At 46.0% G+C, this 26,754-nt stretch overlaps 1 protein-coding gene across 4 annotated transcripts in view; it reads left to right on the top strand.

Moving 5' to 3' along the window:
* Positions 1-26,754, top strand: part of CRTAC1 (cartilage acidic protein 1) — a 134,452-nt gene that overhangs the window by 9,567 nt on the left and 98,131 nt on the right. For all 4 annotated transcript variants that reach the window (XM_081105270.1, XM_081105271.1, XM_081105269.1 and 1 more), the window contains exon 2: positions 6,560-6,759. In XM_081105270.1, coding sequence (XP_080961396.1) covers positions 6,560-6,759 — 200 coding nt within the window. The remainder of the gene's footprint in view (positions 1-6,559; positions 6,760-26,754) is intronic.

Raw genomic sequence — 26,754 nt, 5'->3', positions numbered from 1 at the left:
CTTCGTTTTCTCTAATACAAAATGAGGACAATAGTAGTACCTACCTCATAAGGCTACTATGAAGATAAAATCTATATGAAGGTTACAGTGATATCTGGCACATATGGTAGGTGTTATTACTACTACCCATTCCTCACATAGTATGGTACTTGTCACATGAACTATTCCTCATATAGACTTGTTACATGAAATTGCAGTAAAAATTCCCGTTTGTCTTGTGTACAGGGTCCCATGAGTTAGGCTAAAGAGCGGCACAATCAGCTCTGAGATTTGGGAAGGGAGCTCTGATAGCCATGTGGAAGTGAGGTGTGAGGAGGGGGGAAGCAGTTGGCAAGTATTGCTCTTGTCGGGTGAAAGAAAGACAGAGGGGCAAATCCCTGGCAGTGGGGACAGAAAGACAGGGCCGTTTTGAGAGAGATTCGTGAAGCACAATTAACTCAGTGAGCCAGTGGTTGCAAAGAATGAGGAAGAAGAAAGTGCCAAATATGACACCAGATTTCCAACCTGAGTGGCAGTGTTGGGATTTGAAGGGGCCCAGGGAATAGCATCCCACTTCCCTTCAGAATCAGGATCAATGGAGAGAGAGAAAGGGGGAGGGAGAAGGGAGGAGAGAGGAGGGGCTCGGGCAGATGGAGATTAAAATGCATCATTACAGATACAGCTGTTTGGAAGGCCAGGCTCTGGAGTGGGGTCCATGGGGCCTGTGGCTAGGCCTGCACCTCCAGCTGCAATGCTCCTGGTGGGTGGGGGCGGGGCTGACCCTGCTTGGCCAGGCTCAGCACATGGCAGAGAGTGGTCTGCAGGGAGGCAGGTGCCGAAAGGGCTCTCCATGCCCACTTCTTCCACACTGGCCAGTCTGATGAGTTCCTGCTCCTGCCCTGGGGAGGAGAGTGGAAGGGGAGGAAGGAGGCCAGAACATTGCACTCATCCAGGCCCCTCAATCTTGACATTTTGGGCTGGATAATCCTTCGTTGTGGGGCTGTCCTGTGCCTTGTAGGATGTTTGGCAGCCTCCCTGGCCTCCACCCACTAGATCCAGTGGCTCCCCCCTTTCCCTGGCTGTGGCAACCAAAAGTGTCTCCAGATATTGCCAGATGTTTGGGGTCGGGAGGGACAGGGAGCAAAGCGGCTCTCGGTTGAGAACCACTGCTCTGGTCTAATGAAAGTCCCTCCGGGATGGAGACCTGAGGAATGGGAAATGAACGCTTCCCCCTCACTCTCCTCCCAGGAATCAGGGCCTTTCAATAGGCAGAGCTAGAAGGGCTCATTGGAGTGACAGCTGGCTCCTCAGACCTTTGAGGAGTCTGCTCCCTGTCTTCTCTTCCTTCTCCTCTCCTCCGCCTGCCTTTCCTGTCCAGCTAACTTCTGAGCATCCTTTGAGGTTTAGCTGCACCCCTGCCTGGAGGAAGCCTCTCCCAGCTAATTTAGATATCCATGTTCCCGCCCCACAGCACCCCTCACCCCATATTGCAAATGTTGGCCAGCTTTCTCCCTGTGACCCCGTGCTGCTGAGCACAATCCCGGCTCATCGAGGGTCCCCAGGAAGTGAGCTGTGAGCGAATGAGCCAGGGCAGCTTCGCGTAGCTCCTCTCCTGCGATGCCTTTGTTCTGAGCCTTCCTCTGTGGGTCTCTGTGCAGATCCGGAGGCCGGCACGTGCAGGGTGGGCTGCCCCTGCAGCTGCCCCTCTCCCGCCAGCCCCTGCCCTCCTGCAGCATCTGGAAAGGCTCTGTGCCCCCTGCCCATTCCCAGTATCTGAAGCATTCAGGGCTGTTGCCTTTGTGAGAGCTCAAGGTGGTGTCCTTGGCTCTTTCGATAATTGCTAAATAACTGCTTGCCCTGGAAATTGCCCTGGAAGCCTCTCCCCACAGCTGCCTGGCCCCACATCAGAGACCTAGGTTGCTTGGTTACCAGTTTTCAGACCCAATTCAGGAAAGTCCCGAGGCCACAGAAAACTGAGTTTGGCTGCCTGTGACCCACGGCCAGTGTCTAAAGGCTCTCTAGCCTTCGCACAGTCTGTGGAAGGAGAGGAGGCACGCAGTGAGCGCCGTCTTGCCTGCCCCCCCCCCGCCCCCCGAGGCCTTCCCTAGCTCACTTAACCCTAGGAACCGTGGTACATCAGAGGGTTCCCATGTTACAGATAAGGACACTGGAGATCAAAACGATTAAGGAACATACTCAGGGTCACCAGAGACTTTCTGGTGGAGTTAAGATCCAAACTCAGGTCCCTGACTCCAGGCTTTGGGTTTTATTTTTTCTCTCTCCATCCCACTGAGGCGTGTTCAAGAAGTTTGCTTAGAGAGCATTTTTAAGAAATTATTACTACAAAGCAGTTCTTCTCACTGCCTGAAACACAAGTCCTACCATCTCTCGCCTTTGTTGAGGCCCCTCTTTGTCCCCTCCCCCATCTCCCCTGCAGGAGCAGACCACTTTGCTTACTGGGGTGCTGGCACGCTGGCCCTGCACCCCTCTGCCCACGCTCTGGATGTGTAGCCTCGCCCGCTGCAGGCCGCTCTGCCCTGGATGTCCGCCCCGTACACTTACACTCCTTACTACGCCGGTGCCTGAGAGCACCACTCACCACGCTCTGATGCAGGTGCTTGACACACATGCATTCAGGAAAACAAAGTTCAGTCCAACCTACTTTTTAATTCTATTTTTAACCTTTCTTCCGAAAGACTCAGATGTTCACAGGGATGTGAGAGGAGGTTCCCTGAGCCAGCCGTGTAAAAGGAGAGGTCACTTGGGGTGCCCACTGCCCCGTACTGCCTCAGGCAGCACCCTCCTGCTCTGCTTTCTTCCCCAAACTCCCCATTCCGCCTCCTCCTTGGACACTCTCTAGCTAAATAGATTTTCTTCATATACTTCAACAAGCTGGTGATGAATTTTAGTAGCAGAAACATTTTTCACTTCAAATCAGATTGTAACGTACACTCCCATCTGGGGACCATGCGTCTGGGGCAGTGGCTCTCAGCCCCAGGCTGCCCATCAACATCATCTAGGAAGTTTCCAAAAATAGGCAGCACTCACCCCTCTCCCCCACACACACTCCCGCCCTCCCCCCAATTAAGTCTGAAGGACCTGGGCAGCAGCATATTTCTAAATACTCCCCAGGTGATTCTGTTGGGCAGCTCATGTATAGAACCATTGGTCTAGCCTTGCTGCTGCAAGTGAAGCTTGCAGACCAGCAGCCTGGGCATCGCTGGGCAGCTTGCTAGAATGCAGAATCTCCAGCCCCACCCCAGACCTACCAAGTCAGAATTTGCATTTTACGGGTGCTCTTCCTCCCAAGAGTATGTGTCTCCTAAACTCTAAGGGTCCCCAGGAGACTTGCAACCAGGGGAGCAATGGGCAGTGGCAGCTCGTCCCAGGCTGACCCCTGAACCTGTCTCCAAGACCCCCTTTTCCCTGACTTCCCAGTGAGCCAGAGCAGTCCCGCCTGCGCTCATTCTTTCCCATAACTCACTCTTCTAGGGAACCGAAGCAGAGCAGCACCGAGGCCCTCTCCCGTCGCTATCCTAAGCCCTTCCTGGTTTCACTGTCCCCAGCTTTCATAAATGTAAAAATAAAACATTTGCATTTTACCAAGATCCTCTGGTGATTTGTAAGCATGTTACACTTTGAGAAGCATTGCTTTAAGCAAAGAACAGTTTTTAAATAACTGTATGACACGTTGCATTTGAATCACCTGAAATCTTATTAAAACGCATATTCTGATTTAGTAGGTCTGGGGTGAGGCCCAAGACTCAGCATTTGAACAGACTCCCTGATGCGGGTGTGGGGACCGTTCTGAGCAGCCAGGATGTTGAGTTGCGTTTCAATGAGTTCCTTCATCTGAGCCCTGAAAGCAGAGGGTAGATATTTACAGGCCTTTCCCTAAGTTTCCTCACCATCACTGTTTCCTGATCCACCATCAGCGCCAGCCCACGGCTTACCCTCTAACGAGCCAGCGCTGAGCAGCCCCGGTGGGTGCATCCGGTGCCTCTGTCAGGGCAGAGGGTAGAAATGCAAAGTGTATGCCCGCCCTGCCGACCCTCGCCCACCCCCTCGGGGAAGGCCATGCATGCTCTGCCCAGGACAGGTGACTTCAGGTTCCACAGCAATGGTGGTTGGTTCCTCGCTGGCCTTGGCCCCCTGGAGGGAACTACTGAAAAGCCATTGAATTCAAAATATGTCTAATATGCTCAGATAGGGAAAACCCACACCTTGGTCTGAAGTTTACAGAAGCAACTGGGGAGAAAAACCGATGGGGGCTGGCTTTTCTTTTTCGATCCTTTAATCCATTACAGAATTGTAGAGCTGAAAAGGAAATTCAGAGATCTAGTCCCAAACTTTCATTTTGGAGAAGAAAGCTGGGACCCGATGAGACTGTGGCTTGCTCTCAAGGTCACCAAGCAAAATAGGGGTCAGCCCATGGGTGTAGGCTTTCTTTTTTTTATCTTGCTTTAGGTTGTTTTTCTAGAAATGGATAGGAGTAGTTACTTCCTTCTGACGGCTCCTTTAATTAAGAGCTCTACTTTTCACAGAAAAGATAAATATCAAGAGGCTAGATCATGGTTCTCGCCCCTCATGTCCTTCAATAAAAAATTTCTAACAGTTACTGGTGTCACCCTTATCGGGGCCTGCCTCCCGGGGGGCAGTGACCCGAATTGCAGGTACGGTGCCCGGAAGGAACGAACTAGCTTCCGGAAGGCCTACCTGAGGCCACTCTTGTCTTTCATGCCCATTGCAACGCTGTAAGCTGATCACAGTTCTCTTTCAAGCCACTGCCAATCAATTGGATTTGAATCTCGAGTTGAAACACTTTTGCCATCCCTACAATAGAGGTCATACCTTGAAAAGCCGAGTGACCTTCAGATCCTCACTACATTGCAGCATGTCTGCACGGGTTCGTAAAGACTCTTCAGCTTCTCATTTCCGACCCCTCCAGCTGCTCATTAATCCAATTATGAGTTTCCTTTATCCAACCAAACTTCCTGCCGAGTTGCAAACTCTCCCAGCGACGCGTTTGCCTTTGGTAATTAGCCAGCCCGGTAGAAGATGCTGTCTTGTTCAGACGTTTCTGTAATTTGGACTGACCTCACTCTGATCGTGCAACAGCAACATGTGCCCTATGAGGACACTCCAGGAGCTTCCTTCCCACGAAGGCTCGCCGAGGTTAGCTTCTGCCCTGCTGCTGGAACCCTGCCCCTGTCTCTCTCCAGCCTCTCCCACGAGGTGGTAAGGAGGCTTCCGAGTCATGTTAGCTCTGAAGTGCGTGGACCCTTCATGTTGATCTCTGAGTCCCGAACCGGAGCAAGCTTATTTGCTGGCAGGCGCGTCCGTCTCCATAATGGGGAGTCAGCCTTCAGATCTTCTCTTCATTAAGACATCAGCCACACTCAGCCTTGCTCTCGGCTGCCAGACGCACTGACAAGGCAGCAGGAAAAGTTCCATCATCAGGAAGGGGTTTGCTGCCTCCGGAAGGCAGGGAGGCACCGCCTTGCCTGCGGGAGTGGACCTGCCCTGCCTGTGCGGGCCTCGTGCCAGCAGAGCCTTCTCAACAACACTCTGTGATTCTGATTCGAAGCCTGCGGGCAGAGTCTCAGGGTGGTGCCATCTGTAGCGTTCTGAGTGTCTCCCTTGCCAGCGAGGAGGGGGTGGAGTCCTTCCAACTCCTTGGCCATTCTCATCTGTCTCCTGGGCGTGTGCCACAGGCTCCCATGGCCCCAGGCTGCTCGGCAACACCCTGAGTTATGTTAGCGATATAATAATGAATTATACAATGGATTATACATAATTAATTTATAATAAAGCACGCACGCAACGCTTTAATTTCCCCAAGTGAATGATGTGCTGCCCGCCAGGTCCTGCTGGGATGCATTCCCTAACTGCCTCCTTGCTGGTCTGGAGGCCATGGCCAGCTGTCTAGGGAGGGTCCGTGGCCAGGGAAACCTGCTAAGTCAGGTTCCCTCCAGACTACCTCTGGGGTATAGGCCACAGAAGATAATCCTTCACGCCTCGCTGTTGTTCTACACCTGGACACTCGTGGGAGTCTCACCCCACCCCTGGACCACTTAGAAGCTGTTATTTTCTTCATTCTTCCAATCCTCCTTCCAGAGTATGGGAGGTGCCAGTGTATTTATACTCTACATTCCCTCCCTTCATTCACCCACTCAACAAATACCTATTAAGGGCCTATTATGTATCAGATGCTGTCCTTGGCTTAGGGTACATGAGTGAACAAAACAGACGAAGATCTTGCCCTAGTGGCACTTACATGCTAGCAGAGGGAGACAGACAACAAATAATAGACATGACGAATAAATGTGTTACACAGTGTGTCATATAGTGATAGGTGCTGTAGGAAAAGAAAAGGCGGGGCAGGGTAAGGGTGACCAGGCGTGATGGGGGCAGGATGCACGTTTAAAGAGGGAGGTCAGAGCAGTCTTGTGGAGAAGTGGCAGTCTAGGCATCGCCAGGTCCTCCGTGAACAGGGGAGAAAGGCACTTCTGGGTCTACCAGGGTTAGATTTTCCTGGGCTGCTTTGACTGTTTCAGTAACGTGTCACTTTTGGTTTCAGATGTTCAGGATGTTTCCGTTCCTGCTGCTGCTGTGGTTTCTAGCCCCCACCGAGGGGTCCCAGCGAGCTGAACCGATGTTCACGGCAGTCACCAATTCGGTTCTGCCCCCTGACTATGACAGCAACCCCACCCAGCTCAACTATGGAGTGGCAGTTACTGATGTGGACGATGACGGGGACTTTGAGATCGTCGTGGCAGGGTAAGTGCCTCCCACCTTGAGTCTGATAGATACATCAGTCAGCTTTTACTGTGATGAGGCTGAGTGACAACTCCCAAATCCAACGGCTTGCAACAACACACATTCTCACTCATGAGTCCTAGCTGGACTCAGTGGATGCTGGTATGCTACTTCTTTGCCTTTTGTTATAGCGGGGGGTGGGGGGCGGGGGGGGGGGTGGGGAGGGGAGATCCAAGAAAGGTGTTCATTCCACGCGCTTTCCAGAGAGAAAATTTGAGTGCTTTGCTTCAAGGTGCTCTCTTCATATCCTTAGTTATGCAGGTGTAGTTACTTCCTTATCAGTGGAATTCTAGAATCTCTGTAGGAGGGGCTTCATGGTGACAATTAAGAGATGGGGATGCTCAGTCAGCCTTTGCACAGCATTTCACATAACACTAAGGAAACATTAATTGTCCATTTCAAAGAAGGGAGGAAGATGGAATTAGGAGGGATAGCTAAACTTCCTCTAAAACATGCCCTGGTCCCACTGCTCCCTTCTCTCCTGAGAAGCAACATTGTGTAGCCAGAAGAGCATAGGATTTGGAGTCCAAATAACTTGAGTTCATGCCCTAGATCTACAGCTTTCTGGTGGCATGGTTTTGATCACTCCCTTATTTGCTGAGATTCAGATCATCTGGGGACTGTAATGCCTTCTCGCCCGGAAGCCTCCATAGTAGGCCATTTATTGCATGGGACAGTGCATTATAAATTCTGCCAATTACATTAATAATTATTATGTACTGAGCACTAATACGTACCAGGCTCTGTGCTGAGCCTTTCACACGCATTGCCTTATTTAATCTTCCTGACAACACTATAAAGTAAGTTACTATCATCCCTATTTAGAGAAGAGGAGATTTGGGTTCAAAGATGATGAGTGGCATGCCTTCTGTCAAGTAAATGGTAAGTAGACGAGTCAGGATTTGAACCCCAAGGCTCCCCAACCCAACAGCTGCTAAAATACATTGTACAAAGTTTAGTTATCACTTCAAAAATCATCTTAATAATAAAAGGCTGATATGCAAATGGTCATCATGCTGTGATGTCATATTGACCCATCAGCAGGGACCTGAGGCTGCATGGTGCTGGACTGGGGCTGGGACCTGAGGCCGCATGCCTCCTGCTCCGGCACCAGGGCTGGGGGACCTGAAGCTGAGTCCCCTGCCCAGCAGGGCTTGTGGTGGGGGGGGGGGGGGAGGCCGGGAGGGCGGCCGAGTCTTGGTGTCGCCCAATGGGGGTGGGGCTGGCTGGACACTTCTATTATACAGAAAATATAGCAATATTAAAATATTTCCTCTAATTAATTCCCTTTTAATGTGCATGAATTTTATGCACCAGGCCACTAGTTTAATCAATTAAAAAACACTACAGGGAGCTGTCAGCCTTCTTGTGGGAGACCTGAGCTTTTATGGCAGCACTGACCAAAGTAACTGTCAGGTAACATCATTGTAGCAGTTGCATGTACCAGTAGAAAGCATTGACCTTAGAAATGGAAGGCCTGGTTTTAATTCTAACCATATCATCCAGTAGCTGTGAGCCTTGTGCAAAGTACTTAGCTATGTAGTTACCACAGGGTATGGCTGGAGGATAGGCTGACCTTCCCTACCTTATCGCCTGATAGCCCACAGATGGGCCCTTTGGAACATGTTGAAATCCCCCGCCTACACACAGGACAGTGGTGAAGATCAGTAGTGATGCTGTATAAAAGAGATGCTTTATAAAGTGTATTTCTTCTTTCTGTTCCCTTTTCCACCCTGTGAAGAATGCAAGGGACTGCATTCTAGACCTAAAAGTCTGGATTAGCAAACCGTCCAGCAGAACTTTGTGTGATGATGTAGTTGTTCTGTGTTGGTACTGTCCAATATGGTATCCACTGGACACCTGTGATGGTTGAGCACCTGAAATGTGGCTGCTGTGACTGAGGAACTGCATTGTGAATTTTATTTCATTTTAATTATTCAGCCACATTTAAATCAGCACAGGTCTGGGCTTTCAGAAGGAAAAACTAAAGAGCAGAGTGTGGTGGAAAAAGGAAAAATGGAAAAGGTTATAATGACCCTATGGCCTGAGGTGACCTGAGGAGAGTTGAGGCCAAGCAGCTTGTCTGTGTTCCTGTGACTGTCCAGTCACTCTCTGAATCTGAGAGAAGTGCTCCTGACCCAGTTCTGCCTCCTGCAGCCATGAACCACTCTGCCAGAGTCTCTGGTTAAAGGACTTCAATGCATTCGAGATGTTCTGGTTGGCCCTGCTTCCTGCTAGGTAACACCAGCCTCCCCTTGTAGAGCCTAGGGCCTGACAGAGGACAGAGAACAGTGGGTAACCATCTGCCCCCTCCTCCTGGGCCCACAAGTTACTACTGTGAGCATGCTCTCCTTTCTCCGTGGACAGGGGGCTTTGCGTGCAGGTCTCCATCCCACCATCCTTAGATGAGCACCCGACCACCACAGCACCCCCATGTGGGCAGCTTCTTTCTTTCCAAACACCATGCATTCGTTTCACCTTCCTTTTCAACTAAGTCTTTTGCTCTTTCTCTCCAGAAATTGGCTTTTGTGTCCTCTAAGGTAGAGAAGTTAGGCCATCATTTGTAACCAGCCTAGAGTCGATGTCTGTGTCCAGCTTGCCGCTTACTGTGGGTCAGGTAGCCCTTTGGATCCATCCTCTGGCAACCAGAAACAGACCATCTTGGGTTTTGATCCTGCATCATCCTGAGATCAGGGAAAGACCCTGTCTCTTCTCCCAGGGCCAGGGTGATGTGGGCAGCCCCTGTCTGAGAAAGCCTGGGTTGCAGGGTGTTCTTCTGAAAGATGATACTGCTCACCCCAGCAAAGAAGAAGAGTTACATGGAGGACAAGATGGCAAAATTGGGCAGCCTCCCAGCTCCAGGTCAGGCCTTCTTTGTGACTATTATGAAGCATTGTGAGTTCTCAGAGCATCGGAAAGTCACGTTCTAATTTAAGTACCAAAATACACTCCAACGGCAAATATAACTTTTTATTATCTCCAGCTCAGGATGATTTGTCACTGTCTTCCTCTTTGGGCCGGATAACCACGGGTTGACTATACAGACATATTTAAATCAGGACCTTGGGAGGTCATTCGGTTCACCCCTGCCTTGCCTTCCAGTTAGGCCACACCTATAGTTTTTGGAGGCTCCCTGAAGGTAGTTAGAGCCTTCCATAAGAATGTGTGCAATCTCTCTGTCATCCAGCTCAATTACTTATGTCAAGACTCTATTCGACTAATCTGATCTCTCATAGTAGAGCTTCGTAAGCCATTTCTTTTAACTTTAGTTTTGCTGTTGCCTTTGAAGATATAAACCAGAGGCCACCATCCTTTCAATAATGGCAGTGAGGATCACTGCCCTGCCTCTCATTCCCTATGCACTCCTTGGCAACATTTCTGACTGATTTGTATTCTATTTCATCTACTCTACACCCATATTTAACTCTGTTTCTTCTCTGTTTGATTATAGACTCTCTGTTTAAGAATCACGTAGCAGGGATTGAAATTTTAAAAAATTGAATGTGAATGCTTTTACCTGGGGCACCTGCAGTCCATCTCAATAGAGGCTCACTCTCTATTATCTTACAGACCTTCCCATTCGCTGGCCCCAGAAGGCATTTACGTTTTCCTCTTGGGATAATGTCCAGCTCTTCCGCTTACAAGGTGCCCACACTTGAACTTGTCTTGGATTTGTTGACCTTGTAGTGTGTCTGATTCAAGCCCTGTTGCTTGGAGTATTTACTATTTGAATAGGTTTGTTTTGTTTTGCTTTTTCGGTAGCCTCATTCTGGGTATTGACGGCATTGATTCTGAGCATGCTGTGGGTGAGTTGTATTGTGTTTCTGATTCTTAAGTTAATTGTGATGGACGGTGTGTGCATACATCTGGCTCTGGGAGGAGCAGAAAATGACCGCCCTTTGTTCTGTGGGGAGGCGGGGAGGGAATGGGTCAGCTCTGCTCCCCACACCTCAGCTGGGCGAGTGTCACTGCATGTGGAGAGCTTATCCATTGACCGGCAGGTGCGTGATTGCAATCTGTTTACAGTCTCCACCCTGCAGAGTCAGGGGAGGGTTTGGTCACCCCCAGAGAAATGTGCACATGCACAGACCGTTGAGGATCTTCAAGACTGGTTCCCCTTTTCTCGGTGGAACTAAACGCCCAACCTTCAGTTTCATGTCGTCTGGAAAGGAATTCCTGTTGGTGTCAACCTTGCACAATTCCTTTAGAGCAGCTTTTGTTTCCTGGGATATCCCCAGAGGTCTGTCTGAGGTAACCCCCCGAACCCTCCCTACCCTATCAGTTTCCAATAGGAGTTTTGCTCAAATGGAAAGATTGTAGTGGTTGTAAACTTTAAATCACAATTTAGATCTTTTTTTTTTCCCCAAAGAGCATTCATTTGATATAATCTTAATGCATTCTTCACACTTGGAAGGATTTCATTTAAAGGGATGCTACGTATCAGAAAGCTGGGTTTCATTTTTTTCTTAATTTTGCAACTATGTCAGAAAACTTTTTTAATTTGCTGAAGTTAATTGAATTATTTAAAAGGAAAATTGTACTCAATTACCAGATTAATCATAATTACATAGGAGATATTTTTCCATGGTACATAATAAAAACAATGATAAAGAATAAGATATTTTCCTGTGATTTAACCAAAGCAGCATTTGCACATTTTATTATAAGTATATATAGGTAGATGAAACATATGTAGATATAACATATATAGTATGTGTGTAGTAGATAGATGTAACATCCATATAAGTATATTTAGATATATGTAGTATAGATGTATATATACACATATATACACACACTTCTAACAAAATGGGAGAAATCATTTTGAACTTCCAGTTCTCACTGCTGCTTTGTGAAATATAACATTTTAATAGATTTGATCACCAGTTTCTACAGCTTATGATGTTATATTATTTCATTTAATTTATCTTTCTTTTTTAATTTAAAATATATTTTATATTTGATAGCACTTAAATACATTTTATTGCAAAAAAATGCACATGGTATAGATAAAAGTAAAAATCTATCTTTACTAATCCCGATCCCTACTCTAAGCCTATCCCTGTCCTCTTCCAGAATAACAACTGTTTTCAGTTTGGTGTTTATACTTCTAGAAATTTCTATGTAACATATATATTTATAAAATATATAATAATTTTTGGAGGAATCAAACTGATGCATATTGTTCCAAACTTGCTTTTCTCACTGTATAATATGTTCATGATTCAAACATATAGCTGTGGCTTATTTTTTTAAGTTGCTCTGTGTGAATGTACCACATTCGTTTTACCCCTCCTCAAGTAACATTTAAACTGTCTCTAATCTGTGACTATTACAAACATGGCTTATGTCCATCCTTACACACATCTGCAACTATTTCTCTGGGATCAATAAGTGGAAAGGCCGGGAATGACATGTATGTTTCAAATCTTAGTACATATGGTCAAATTTTTTTCCAGTCTTAATCTTTTTCTGTTTATTCATAACCTAGAAATAAAAGGTGAGCTTTGGGATTATTGAATTCAACTGCTGCTCAAGCACCTACTGTGTGTACAGCCACATCTGCTCCAGGGCCTGAACTGCATCAGTTTAGATCCAATAGTTCAAGAAGCAGGTAGGGACGAGGACCCCATTCTACATCTGCAAAAGGAGCTGCTTCTGTTAACTGGATTGAGGAGCTTCAATACTTTCTAATTTAAACTGCTAGAAGAACTTCCTCTAAAGCCTCCTCTGCAAAAATATATTTCAAAAATATATTTCTTTAACCCTGGAATTCATTGTTGTCGGTATCATGGAAGAATGAAAGTTGGGGGCGGGTGCCAGTTCTTCTGCTTGGTTAGGCAGGGACTGCCCCTGATTTTGAATACTATTAAGACATGAGCTGGAGCAGGAGCCAGGGCTTTTTAACCCATTCTTAAAACTTCTAAAAAGGTTACTAAACAATGCATGGCTGGTTTTCCACCCTTTCTCCAGCCCTGGGCAACCATAAGCAATGGACAAAAATTCCCGCCCCCACCCTAAGTCACAGACAGCTCAAAGGCCTGAGGCCTCTATGGGATTACCCTAGCCACACACGCATGCTCAGAGCAAGGTGTGGTGGACAGAATATTGGTCTTCCAAAGATGCCATGTTCTGATCCCAGAACCAATGAGTATGTTACCTTGCCTGGCAAGAGAGACTTTGCAGACATAGTTAAGTTAAGGACCTTGAGATGGAGATGGGGAGATGATCCTGGATTAGCCCAGTGGGACCACTGTAATCACAGGATCCTTAAAGCGGAAAAGGGGGTCATAGTGATGCAATGTGAGGAAGACTCAACCACCATTCCTGGCTGTAAAGGTGGAGGAAGGGGTCACGAGCCAGGGGATGTGGGTGACCTCTAAAACCTAAGGAAGGCAAAGAAACAGATTTACTCCTACGGCCTAGAGCCTCTAGAACACAACCTGGATCTCAGCACAGTGAAGCCGCGGTTGGCCTTCTAATATGCAGAACTGTAAAATAATCCATTTGTATCCTTTTATGCCTCTAAGCCCAGGGTCATTTGTTACAGCAGCAATAAGGAACTAATATAGTCGGGAAAGGTTGGGTGCTTGGTGTCATTTTTCAGAGAGGTGATGGCCATTACCTCAGAGAATTTAATAATATTATTTTAATAACTTCGCAGCGGTAACATAAATAAACCACCCACAGCATATTATTTAAAAGAATATATTTAAGATCAATAAACCACCAACTAAAGTATTATTTTTAACCAATGGAAATCCCCTGTCTTAGGAACATGTGAAGTTTGGGGAAGAATCCCTAAAATCACCCTTTATTCCTTGCTGACCACCGGTATCAATGCACCCTGCCGCTCACTGTGTGACACCCGATGCGGTGGATGGTTGGAGGTGGGAGAGTGATTCGGAGCTTCTAAAGCTCTCGCTGCCCCTGGTGGGAAAACACAGCCACATCGGATGAGGGCCATGAGGACGGCCTCGGAAGGACGGTGGCCTCTCTCCAGGTCAGGGAGACCTGTAGGCTTATTTGGATTTTGTGTTTGTTTTAAATTATTATTTTTTAAATAACATTTTTAAAAAACGGATTTTCACAAAGTAGTGAAGAGTATTTATAAAAAGCCATTCCAAAATAGTAATACAATTAAGACTAAAATTACCTCTGCTGAAAACGCAAAGCTGCTTTTGGTAGTCTGATTTTGTCATCCATTCAGAAAGTGGATGTATGCCCTGTCTCCAGTAACTTTCCTTTAAGTCTCTCTTCTCCTCATTTTTTTTTAAAGTCGTGGGCTGGCTGGGAGACCTTCCTTGTCCCCTGAGTCCCTCTTCAGGCTCCCAACGAAGGCACAGGCACACAGTAGGCTGGAGAATAGGCCGACCTTCCCCACTTTGTAGTCTTATAGCCCGCAGGCCTTCTTCCCCCTCCTTCCCCCATCCCCTGCCCCACCGCAAGCACACCTCATAGTTCTCTTTGGAGCACATGCCATTTCCATTCCCAGGATCACTTCAATATTATTGATTTCAGAGATGAAGGGAGAGGGAGAGAGAGAGAGAGAAACATCAATGATGAGAGGGAATCATTGATGGGCTGCCTCCTGCACGCCCCAAACTGGGGATCGAGCCTGCAACCCTGGCATGTGCCCTGATGAGGAATCGAACCATGACCTCCTGGTTCACAGGTCGACGCTGAACCACTGAGCCACACCAGCTGGGCAGATCACTTCTGCTGTGGGTGGCCAATCTGACCCAGCCTCCCCTTCTTGCATTTCCCCTCACATACCCCTTCTTCCCCGTCTCCTCCTGGCCTGGTGAGTCACTTTCTTTCAAGAATGCTGTAGTTATGACAGTTTTCCCTCTGAGGAAGAAGTTACTTTGGTGGTGCAGGTGTCTAGGAAAACATGCTATGATATGAAGAAGCTAAATCAAACATTCCCCACTTCAGATTTTTACCGTGCATTCCCTCGTGTACCTGTTTGCAGACTAAAGTTATAAAGGGACAGAGGGCAAAAGAACATATGTCTCGTATTTTATTTACATCATCTCATTTTATTTATTTTTCTTATATAGGATATATATTTTTTTCTTTTTTTTCTCTTTTTTTTCTTTTAATTAAATCTTTATTGTTCAGATTATTACATTTGTTCCTCTTTCCCCCCCCCCCTCAAAACTCCCCTCCTCCCAGTTCCCGCCCCACCCTCCGCCCTCACTCCCCACCCACTGTCCTCATCCATAGGTGCACGATTTTTGTCCAGTCTCTTCCCACATCTCCCACATCCCTTTCCCCCCCAAGAATAGTCAGTCCATCCCCTTTCTATGTCCCTGATTCTATTATAATCAACAGTTCATTCTGTTCATCAGATTATTTATTCACTTGATTCTTTAATTCACTTGTTGATAGATGCATATTTGTTGTTCATAATTTGTATCTTTACCTTTTTCTTCCTCTTCCTCTTCTTAAAGGATACCTTTCAGCATTTCATATAATCCTGGTTTGGTGGTGATGAACTCCTTTAGCTTTTCCTTATCTGTGAAGCTCTTTATCTGACCTTCAATTCTGAATGATAGCTTTGCTGGATAAAGTAATCTTGGTTGTAGGTTCTTGGTATTCATCACTTTGAATATTTCTTGCCACTCCCTTCTGGCCTGCAAAGTTTCTGTTGAGAAATCAGCTGACAGTCGTATGGGTATTCCCTTGTAGGTAACTGAGTTTCTTTCTCTTGCTGTTTTTAAGATTCTCTCTTTATCTTTTGCTCTTGGCATTTTAATGATGATGTGTCTTGGTGTGGTCCTCTTTGGATTCCTTTTGTTTGGGGTTCTCCGCGCTTCTTGGACCTGTAAGTCCATTTCTTTCACCAGGTGGGGGAAGTTTTCTGTCATTATTTCTTCAAATAGGTTTTCAATATCTTGCTCTCTCTCATCTTCTGGCACCCCTATAATTCTGATGTTGGTACGCTTGAAGCTGTCCCAGAGGCTCCTTACGCTATCCTCGCATTTTTGGATTCTTTTTTCATTTTGCTTTTCCGGTTGGGTGTTTTTTGCTTCCTCGCATTTCAAATCATTGACTTGATTCTTGCGCTCCTCTGGTCTGCTGTCGGGAGTCTGTATAATATTCGTTATTTCAGTCCGTGTATGCTTAATTTCTAGGTGATTCCCCAATATAAGATCGAGGGTCTCATTAGTTTTCTTGTAGATCTCATTAAGTTTATCGGCGGCTTCTAAACAGTTCTTGAGAGACCTTAAAAGTGTGGTTCTGAACTCTATATCTTCCATTGACAATTTTGTCCTGTTTCTTTGTCTCCGCATTTTGTTATGCTTCCTTGATGCACCCCCTAGTGGTCTTTGTGCGTGGTCTTATAGTTAAACCTTGATTGCTGTAGCTAATACCAGGGAGGGTTTGACCTCCAGGCTAAGTGGCTATGAGAATCAGCTGTGTCTGCAGTGAGAGAACTTCTGTCCTCTAGGGAGGTGCTAATCTAGCCTTTGCCTGAGGCTATCCGGCAAATGCCTCTGTGCAGGGCTTGGGCGGGGCGGGTCGCACAGGATCAACAGGGTGGGCCGGAGAGAGCAGTTACAGAGACTCTCAGTCCTGTCCCCAGGGGCTCTGCCTCTCTGAGTCCCAGCAATGGCTGCAAACCTCGGAGAGAAAGCTGCACTCGCTCTGACCGAAGCCAGACAGTCCCGCTTCTCCCGTTTGAGTCTGGGTCCCTAAAGACTCACCTATATCTGGAGCTCAGAGTCTGCGACTCCCTCCCGATTGAAAACGCCAACCACGCCCTCCGCCGCCAGCCCGCTCTGCGCGCGCACTCCGCACCTCAGAATTTGACTTCAGCACTGCGCCTCCTCTGAGTGTCCGTATGCGTTTCTCTTTCCTCCTAGTTGTAGGACCTCCACTCAGCCAGCGTTCCTGTGGTTCTGGGTGATGTCCCTTCCGTTTTCTGGTTTCACTTTTGAAGTAGTTGTTCAAAGCAGCAAACTCCGGCATTAACCTATGCCGCCATCTTGGTTCTCCCACATCATCTCATTTTAAACTATCACAGCAGCCCATACGGTATGTAGTATTTCGTTAAATCTAAATTATACGTTTTTTCACATTTTAACATCACTAAAATTGAGATGTGACCTACACTTGGCAGCTTGCATTTAATTGTGTTTTTTTTCCTTAGCGGTATGAAAAATAATGTTGAGTCTTATCACCGATGACACCTTAGATTTGATGAAAACATTGTAGATAGTGTTGTCCCCATTTTGCAGTTGGGGGAATTGAGGCCCAGAGACCTGCTGAGGGTCCCAGAGATGGTGAGAGGTAACTGTTATTCTGTATAATATGCCTGCTAAGTTTGTTAATTGTGTTGTTCAGGCCATAATCTTTGTTAATATTTTTCTTCCTATAAATAACGAAGAGACTTGTTTTGAAATATCCTACTGTGGTAGTGCGTGCTTGCTTTTTAAAGAAATTGATTGGTTGAGGGGCTTTTTTAGGAGGGGGGTGTTAAGAGAAGATTCTTGTTTTCTAAATCCCACTTTTTGCCTCTATCTTTGTTCTGAAATCGTTATTTGTAAGGATATATCACAAAACCACCCTGGGTCTATCCATGTCTTTTACCCACGAGGAACCTGAGAGAATGGAAATGGCATCCATAAATAAGTAGTGGAGAGGATCCTGGAGGCATCAAAGCCATGGTTCCTGTCCCTGACGTCCCCAGACCTACAGGTCTCCTGCAGCTCTTCTTTAGTGCTGGGAGCACTTGGCATGCTCTAAAAAATCCTCCCACCCCCTCTTTTTTCTAGAGCTACTTTCCTCATCTAATGCCCAAAGTAATGATTTGTAAATTTAGGCAAAGGCAGCCCCTTTGTAGGCCAGAGCAACCACCCTATCTGGTGTGTGTTGCAGACCAGAGCATAACTATACCTAGTCCCAGAGGAGATTCTGTGGCCGTCTAGTCATAGAATCTAGTCACAGATTCTTAAGAATATGTAAGACCAGTTGATGATCTGTAATTAGTGTTAACCTGTGTTTCTGGAGGAGTTTTGCTAGCTAGATACTATTGGGGAGGGGGGACCTCAAAACCAAAGAAATATCATAATGTTATTTAATTAAACAGTAAACTTCCTACATACACACATTGACCAAGAATTATTTCAAAAATTTCCCCTCTCACATTAGCTTGCAGACTCCTAAAGGTAGGCACTTTCTCCTAACCTGTGCACATAGTCAGTATTCAGTGAATGAAGGAAATTAAATAGGCCAGAGTCTTATGGATGGATGGAGGATCTTAGGTTATTTAAAAAATTAAGCATTAGCTATACTCAGAAGGGATTGTTTCAAGAGCCTTAGGTTTGAGGGCAGCACCAATCAATTCAGTAAATAAATCCTACATTCCTACCTGCATGTGCATAGCTACGTGCTCAGTGCTTTGGCAGATACAAGAATACATTCCCTTCCGTCAAGCCATCTTAGTCAGGAGGGCGATAAGGCACATGTGGAAATAACAGAGCAGAATGTCATAGGAGCTATAGAGGAGATGCTCACTTCACGGTCAGCACACTTATCAGGTTCATTACCCAGTGAATATTCCAGTTTCTTATAAACACTGCATTTCATCGGAGATTGTGGCAATAGGCTTTTTTCGCCTTGTATGGAATTTCTCTATGAGGTTACAGGTCTGATCTTCTCTTATCTCTGTGTTCATTTCCCTTTCATGAAACCACAATCATTGCTTGCTGACTGAGTAGTCCCAAGGAACTGCCGTCATTGAGCCTCCAGTCCTGGTTCGTCCTGGTTCCTCTTTAACACCTCAGAGAGGCAGTGAAATGCTCCACGATACACCACTACCCAGCCTTTTAAAAATTATACTTTTCCATCAGTCATCTATTGTTCATATCCTTCCCTCCAAGCTAAAGCAAAGTATGGAAGAAGAGGCGGGGGGAGAAATCTAGCCATTTCCTCCAACCCCCTTCAAATAAAATAGACCATAATTGTAGTCACTCCAGCATCTTTGCAAGTTGCTTCCCGAATCTGGGAAGCTGCAGCCACCCCAGCCTATAGAGTGGCTGCACTCCCCCAATTCCCCATGGGCCACTACTCCATCTGGCTGGCCTGGGAGGGCCTTGGTTAAAGATTTCAGCACCTGATTCCTGGACAGCACCAGATAGATCTATGGACTAGGGGCCTAGGCACAGAGGCTGAACCCTGTCCTTCCCACCTTCAATACCAACATGCAAACCATTTTGCTTCCACAAATTAGGAAGACTTTGAAAAGTATGGCAAGTATCATTATAAATGTTTCCTTTCCAGATAGTTTGTTAATGTCAAAAGGCAAGAACTAGTGACATAACAGATATCTCCAATTTCCAAGGACATTTCTAAAATCTACGTCAGCGCTGCCTGGTGTACTCTGTTGTTTGGAACACCATCCCATACATGGAAAGGTCATGGTTTTGATTCCCGGTCAGGGCACATACCCAGGTTGCGGGTTCAATCCCCAGTCGGGCAGGGTGTGTTGGGGAGGAGGCAACTGATCGATGTTTATCTCTCTGTCTCTCTTCCCCTTCCTCTCTAAAATCAATTTTTTAAAAATTATTTAAAATCTAAGTCTTTCAAACATATCTAACATTTTATGGGAAAATAAATATTTAATTAAAAAATTTGGAAGTAAAAAAAAAGACAAGTTTATGCATGGTTCAAAAATTTAGAGAGCTAGCCCTGGCCAGGTTGCTCAGTTGGCTGGTGTGTTGTCCGTGCACCAAAAGGTTGCAGGTTTGATTCCTGGTCAGGACACATACCTAGGTTGTGGGTTCAATACCAGTCTGGGTGTGTATGGGAGGCAACAGATTGATTTTTCTCTCTCACATCGATGTTTCTCTCTCTTTAAAAATAATTTTTTAAAAGCACCTAACATTTTCTTTTAATCTAGAGCGTTAAAGAAATTTTCAGGGACACTAGTTACTTTCTTATGTTAATTAAAGAATAATATTTCCTAGGTTGTGGTGAAGACAAATGAGATAAGGCATGTAAATTGTTTATCACAGCACGTGGCACATACTAAATGCTCATTTGTTAGTGTGTTGAAGGTGATTATATTTATGTAATGCCTAACATAACAGTAACAATTTACCTGGACCAACCCTCATCTTAGAAAACCCAGTGTCTCTCTCTCTGTCCCCTTTTCCATCAATGAAGTAATATGGCACTGTGGAACATTTTTTGTTTTTTAATTAGAACTATATATCATCTGTTGTTAATTTTTAGCACAGTCACTTAAACATTTTTATATTGTATTGTCTGCGGACATGCAATTCTAAAATAAGTTGTCTTGTATTTTACTTGGTTTCCTATAAATCAATGTCCCACCTCAGAGGAAGTTTATTTACCCCTATTATGTTAGTCAGCTCTTATTCATTCATTCCACAATTTTTTATTAAGCTACCATTTGCCAGGCACCTTACTGAGCCCTGGAGGTCAGTAGTGAACAACAGCAAATCCTGCCTTCACGGTGCTCAGAGAGAATCAATATGCCTGATGAATTAAAGAAATTCATACTTTGGGAAAGAATTCAACTTCCTCTAACCAAATCTTTTTTCAGAATTCAGAATTTGTAACCAGGATCATTTCTCATTCCCACTGTCCATTCTTGCCAAAAGACGCTAATAAGAAATGGAATAATAAAACAAATGAGATAGAAAAAAGAAGGACATGACTGGGGCAACCTATGAATTAATCAGCCCCTGAATAATCAAGAGGTAATATATAAAATGTAAGTACCATAGTTCATGCCTTCTTAAATAATTAAACATATTAAAAGAGGGATAAAAAGACCACATTTCTGAAGAAATTAGTAGCCTGAAGGCAGAGGGTGGGCAAAAAAAAAAAAAAAAAAAAAAAGAACTCTGTAGTAGCATTTATAAGCCTTTTCTATATTATAATAAACCAACCAGGTAGCAGTAAGAGGGATGGTTATATGGATTCTCCCATATATTTTAAAGTAGCGGGTGCCAAACTAGAGATCACAGAGTTATTACAAGGCGTCTGAGAATTCATCTGTGCATGGACATTTTATCAATAGGCAATAAAACACAGCTGCTATTATATGGACATTTTTTAACATTAAGAAGGTATCTTCATACTTGACAAGAGTTGAAAACCACAGTCTTAAAATATATGCTCATTTACTGTTGAAAAAAATGGGGTTAAAAGGAGCCAGAGAAAGGTGATTAAAAGGAGAGACTATGAGAGACTTCAGACAAGAAATAGAGAAAGGATGAGAGAACGGGGAGTGAGAGAAGAGAGGAAAATTAGGACATAGAAGGGAAATTATGGAGTCGTGCAAACCTGCATGAAGACTCCAGCTCCTTCTCTTCCTAGCTGTGGGACCTTAGAACAAGTTACCTGGCGTCTCTGAGTTTTGGCTTCCTCCTCTATAGAGGTCATAATAACAGTAACCTACTTCATAGCCCTGTGGTAGTAATGACACAAAGTGCTTGGTCCTGTGTCTGAGACATGGAAAGTGCTCAATATTAACTACCATTACCATCGTCATTATCTCTTATCATCTCACCTCACATCCACCCAGGAGATCTTTCAGTCTTACCTTTCAGCAAACACCCGAGTGCTACTTTCTGGTTAATTCTCATCTTTAACAAACTGGATTAGTCAGAACTCTTTTTTTTTTCTTTTTCTTAATCCTCACCCGAAGATATATTTTTCATTGATTCTAGAGAAAGGAAGGGAGAAAAGAGAAAGAGACACCGATGTTAAGAGAGAAACATCCATCAGTTGCCTTCCATACATGTCTCAACTAGGGATCAAACCTGCAACTCATGAAGTGCTACAGAATTCCTGGCTGGGAATCAGACCCACGACCCTTTGGTGCATGGGACAACGCTCCAGCCAACTGAGCCACACTGGCCAGGGCTATCAGAACTCTTTTGATTGCAGTAGATACTAACACTTGTTAACTTCTCCTCCTCCCCATGAAAAAAAAAAAAAAAGACAGGATCTAGTGGAGATATGTTGAGGTAACTCACATAACAAAGACAATCTGATCAACTGAGCCTCGAGAAAGCAGGCCCGAGGGCAGCACGGGGTGTCAGGACTGACAGGAGACAGAGTCCAAACATGGACTGATTCTCTTTCTTCCTGGCTTTCAGCCTCTCATTCCTGCCTCTGTATCTCGGCCTGTCAGCTTAATTATTTCAGAGCATTTTTCTTCCCTAAGCCTGGAGTCAAAACCACCAGCAGCTTCTGGGCATGTATCTTCCCAGCCTGACCACCAGAGAGAAAGTTCCAATTAATTATAAGAGAAGGATTCTGAATGGTATGTGCCCATCCCTGTGGTTCAAGGAAACTGTCTGGATGGGAAAGGGAGAATGCTGATCCTCCAGATATGATAGCTTCTGTTCCTAGATCCAAGAGGGCAAAGTGCCGAGCATATACACACAGCAACGATACAGTCTCCTACTCAGCAAACATTCATTGAACACCTACTGCGTGTCCACCCCTATATTCAACACTAGTGACACAGAAGTGGGCAAGATATTCACGGTCCCTGCTCTTACGGAGCTGACATTCTCACAGGGCACTCAGCAATAAACAAAGAGACAGGAAATTTGAATTTCTGTTGAGAAGCAAGGTGCACATACATGCACACGCACACACACACACACACACACACATCACTTGGGAAAATCTCACACAGCTTTGCCAAAATTTGAGAGGACTAGGTCACTTCTAGTTTTTGAGACTCTTAGTATATTAAAAACTGAAGCCTTCATCACCTCACCACCCCCAGAGGCCTCGGCAGACCCCTTACCCTTTCCAGGTCACCTGATAATTCCTCAGTTAAATAATCCACTTTAGCAGCCATTTATCTTCCTTTCTAACCCTCAATTTCAGCTGGGTTTTTTTATACACATATATATAAAAAAACCTATTGAGATCCAGTGATGCAAAAAAGACACCAGCTAGAGTTCCAAGGAAATTTGCATGCTCAGAATTATGAACTAATGGTAGAGAGGTCCGGAGAAATGTTCCAGATGAACTCCAGCCAGGGAAAGGGAACAAAAGAGAAAGGAGATGAGTCAAGTTGGCGTGCCCGAGTTCTTGGAGTGTGTCATCCGCGAGAACTGTGGTTTATAGGAAGCCGATAACTAGGCCTAAAGGGCTGCAGGGCCTCCGCCTCACAAATGTGAGATTCATGTATTCATACGGGATGCGTTGGATATGTTTCTGTGTGTGGGTGTGTCCCAAGTATTTCTCTCTAATGTAAATATTGTTTAAAGGATGTGAATGATTTTGGCAATCCTGTTTTAGCTTTTCCCCCCATTTTTTAATATACTAAGAGTTTCAAAAACTGGAAGTGGCCCGGTCATCTCAAATGTTGAGAGGGCCTGGCATTAGCATTTAATGAGCACCTACTATGTACCAAACTCTATGCTTTGTCCTTTCCATGTATTCTCATCGGCAGAGGTGCTATTGTTTCGAATTTATAAAGGAGGGAAGTGAGACCCAGCGGGCTGGTCCCTTGCTAAAAGTCACAGTTATTAAGGACAGAGCTGGGAGGAGATTATGGCCTATTTGGCTCCAAAGCCCGAACTCTTTCCTCCCTGCCACTGGTTCCTGAGCCTGGCCAGTCTAGAACAAAGTTGTTTTCACTTTGTAGCAAAATTAACTAAATAAAGATGATGTAATTTTTTTTCATAAACTAAAAAGATTCCATCTACAGGACTGATGTCTTTAATTCTAAGATTTTCTTGTATTAAAAATATTTTTATGGTTATTGCATTGTAAGTGGTAGTTGTTGATTTTTTATTGTCCTGAGTTGGCAAAATAAAACACTGGCAATCCCACATGAGTGTGGCAAAGTTTGGGTTCTGAAATTTTACTGTGTCATGAAATCTCACAGTCTGGAAAGCACGGCTCTATGTAACGTTGGGATCTCAGAAGGCAGAGCTGCCCTTCATCGGGTGCCTGCCATGTGTGCGCACTGAGCTGGATGGTTTGCATACATTACCTCTGATCAAACCACTAAAGGGAAGTCTTGCCCTGGTTTTACGGATTAGGAAACTAAGCACCTTAGAGAGGTGAGGGTCCCTGCCGAGACCTCCGGCTCCAGCCCTCCACCTTCACTCTCTCGTGTATAGTGGCAGGCTGCTTGTGTACCCCGTCTCCCTGCCCTCTGTGCAGCTCACCCCCAAGCAGCCCTCCTCCCACTCCTGGGCCCTTGCATGAGACCCGAGTGTTCCTAGCTGGGGTACAGCAGCATCTTCCCTCACACTTCCTCTCCCCCAGAGCCCACCCCTTCCCCATGCACTGAAGCTTTGATTGCTTTCAGGGCCTCCATAAACAGCATTTTAGAGACGGAGGCCAGTTTTGTGACTCTGCTGGTACTCCAGCTTGGAAGAACTTCCTGGAGAAACTGAACAGGAAGATAGTGAGTTATTGGCCAGGAACTTTGAGGTCAAATGAGCTCCCCAGCGCTCTTGGCAGTTCACAATGAGATCTTATCTTCACACAGGGTAAGCGACTGTGTGGAGGTGGGGGTGGGGGTGGGTAGGTGGGTCAGCCACTGCCCAGAGGGCCTTGCATGTTCACAATGGTCTTGGTGCATGCACATGGCCGTCCCCCATGTGCAGGGCTTGCAGGATGGTTTACCCCTGTACAGGCTGGGGCTGGCTTTCTCACTAGCTGCACACTCCGTCTGCACAGGGGACCTTGGCACTCTGCAGAGACAAATGTACCTTTGGGTTGACCAAAGGCTGTTCTCACTCCTGCCCCAGCTCAACCATCGTCACAGCCTCATAGTGTGGCTTCATGTGACTGCCTGATGCAGCTGTGGCAGCCATACACGCAGACAGGAGAGTGCCTGTTCTCTTCATTGGGAAGAGGAGAAGAACCGAGCTTGTCTGCTGGACTCGTGAGTGCTCGAGGGAGAGGGACAGAGTCTGGCTCTGCCTGGAGAAGATGGGACCAGACCACAGACCCATGAGTTTTTAGGCAATAATAGACACAGGGGAAAGTCTCCATCAGCTTATACAACTGGAGATGGCTAAGGAGGCCACTGTAATTTACAGAACGATAAAAATGTTGACATATAGAGCAAAGCTTAATCTTACACATAACGTTATGCAGATCTATATATATAAAAGCCTAAGTGTCTGGTCGACTAGTAGCTATGACACGCACTGACCACCAGGGGGCAGACACTCAATGCAGGAGCTGCCCCCTGGTAGTGCGCTCCCACAGCAGAACTGCCGCTCAGCTGACCAACCGGTGTCAGAGGCCTGGCTCATGGCTGGCAAGCCTCTCCCATGGACGCTCCCCCTGCATGCCCCTCCCCCATCGGGACCAGGACCGGGATCAGGACCAGCATCAGGACTGACTGGGCACGAGCCCCAGCCACTTCTTGGTCATGGGTGCTTCTCGGTCATGGGCAGGCTGGTATCGCCCTAGGATGGGCGCGCAAAGACTGCAGCAGAGTGGCAGCGAGCCTACAGAGCAGTGGCAACAGTAGGCACAGCGGGCCTGGATGAGCAGGAGTGACGCTGGTGCCCAGCCTGGGCTCGGGCTCCTCCCCAGCCACCTGCTGCTTCACATACTACTACATCCTTCGGGGGATGTGGGACTGCTGGTTTCGGCCCATCCCCAGCAGGCCAGGCCGAGAGACCCCACTGGTGCACTAATCTGTGCACCCGGCCTCTAGTTAGTAATAATAGTGGGGCTTGACTATGGTACATGTTTGTCATTTTCTGGTACCTAGTACTTACTCTCTCTTTCTAAAAACACTCACACTGCCTCGTGAGAAATTATTTCTCCCCTTTTGTAGGCAGTTTTGGAGAAAAGGTAACCAGGGAATCCTGCCCTTACTCTACAGAAGCCAAAAAGATCCCTGGAGGTCCTTCCATCAGATGCCAAGGAGTAGAGCCAAGAGGTGGGCACAAGCCCTAAGCACATCCAATTGGAATGTCCCCCGACACTGTCATTGTAGGAAGAGCAATGCAGGATGGAACGAACATTTGAAATTTAGTCATTTTCGCAGTAGCACCTGAGCTAGGCTGTCAGAGGTTTCTGGCTCCTTCAGGACCTGTCTTATTCCGAGCCTGGTCTCTAACCTTCTCTTTGAATCAGCGAGCTTCTCCATAGTCTACCAATCCGTTTCCTTTTTACATAAGTTAGGCAGAGTCTGTTTCTGTTACTGAGCAGCGCCTGCCCAAATTAGTGCTTTTCTCTTCTCGGTAGCTCTCTGGAAGGCCAGACACCTGGCCCAGTGGCGCTGCCATCACTCCAACAGAGCCGAGCCTCCTCATCTGAAGTGGCCTTGGGGGGCTGTTTCCATGCCACACAACAACACGTGACCTCATAACTATGCCTCAATTTGGACCCAAAACAACATTACAAACTCAATCAGCTGGTTATTCACTAGACTTGGCTACAAATGCCAAAAAGCTCTTTGACCGTTTCCAAAAATAAAATCCAGCTTCACAGGATGAGGATCTGCCACCATTATGCTTATTCCAAATAATGCAGCATTGATTTGGAGAAAATTCTCCAGGGAGTTCCCAAAGTCTCTGGGACAATGGCAGCAGCCTTGATACAATATCTGGCACCTCTGGATGACTGCTTAGAAGGGGAAAGATACTCATTTGCATGGCTATATTCTGGTATATTTATTACATAGCCCATCTCGTTATCTAAAAGTCACACTCCATGGTGGAAACATGTTTCTAAGCCTAAAAATTAGACTTTCTTTTAAAGACCCTTTGGAAAATCCACTACATACAACCTGAGAATACTCTCCCCTCAAATTCATCCCGTAGACATGGCCAGGTAAGGCTTTTCCCCTTCACATTGGAAGGGGGTGAGGTTTAACAGGCATTGACTCTTACCTGTTATTCTTAAAGAAGATGTGTGTCCTTGGGTAGGAGATGGGCTGCAAATCTAAAACAAGAGAACACATAACATCCA

The sequence above is a fragment of the Myotis nattereri genome (assembly GCF_964212035.1).
Source record: "Myotis nattereri genome assembly, chromosome: 13".
NCBI lineage: Eukaryota > Metazoa > Chordata > Mammalia > Chiroptera > Vespertilionidae > Myotis > Myotis nattereri.
Note: the sequence above shows the minus strand (reverse complement) of the source record. Positions and strands in the feature narration are given on the sequence as shown.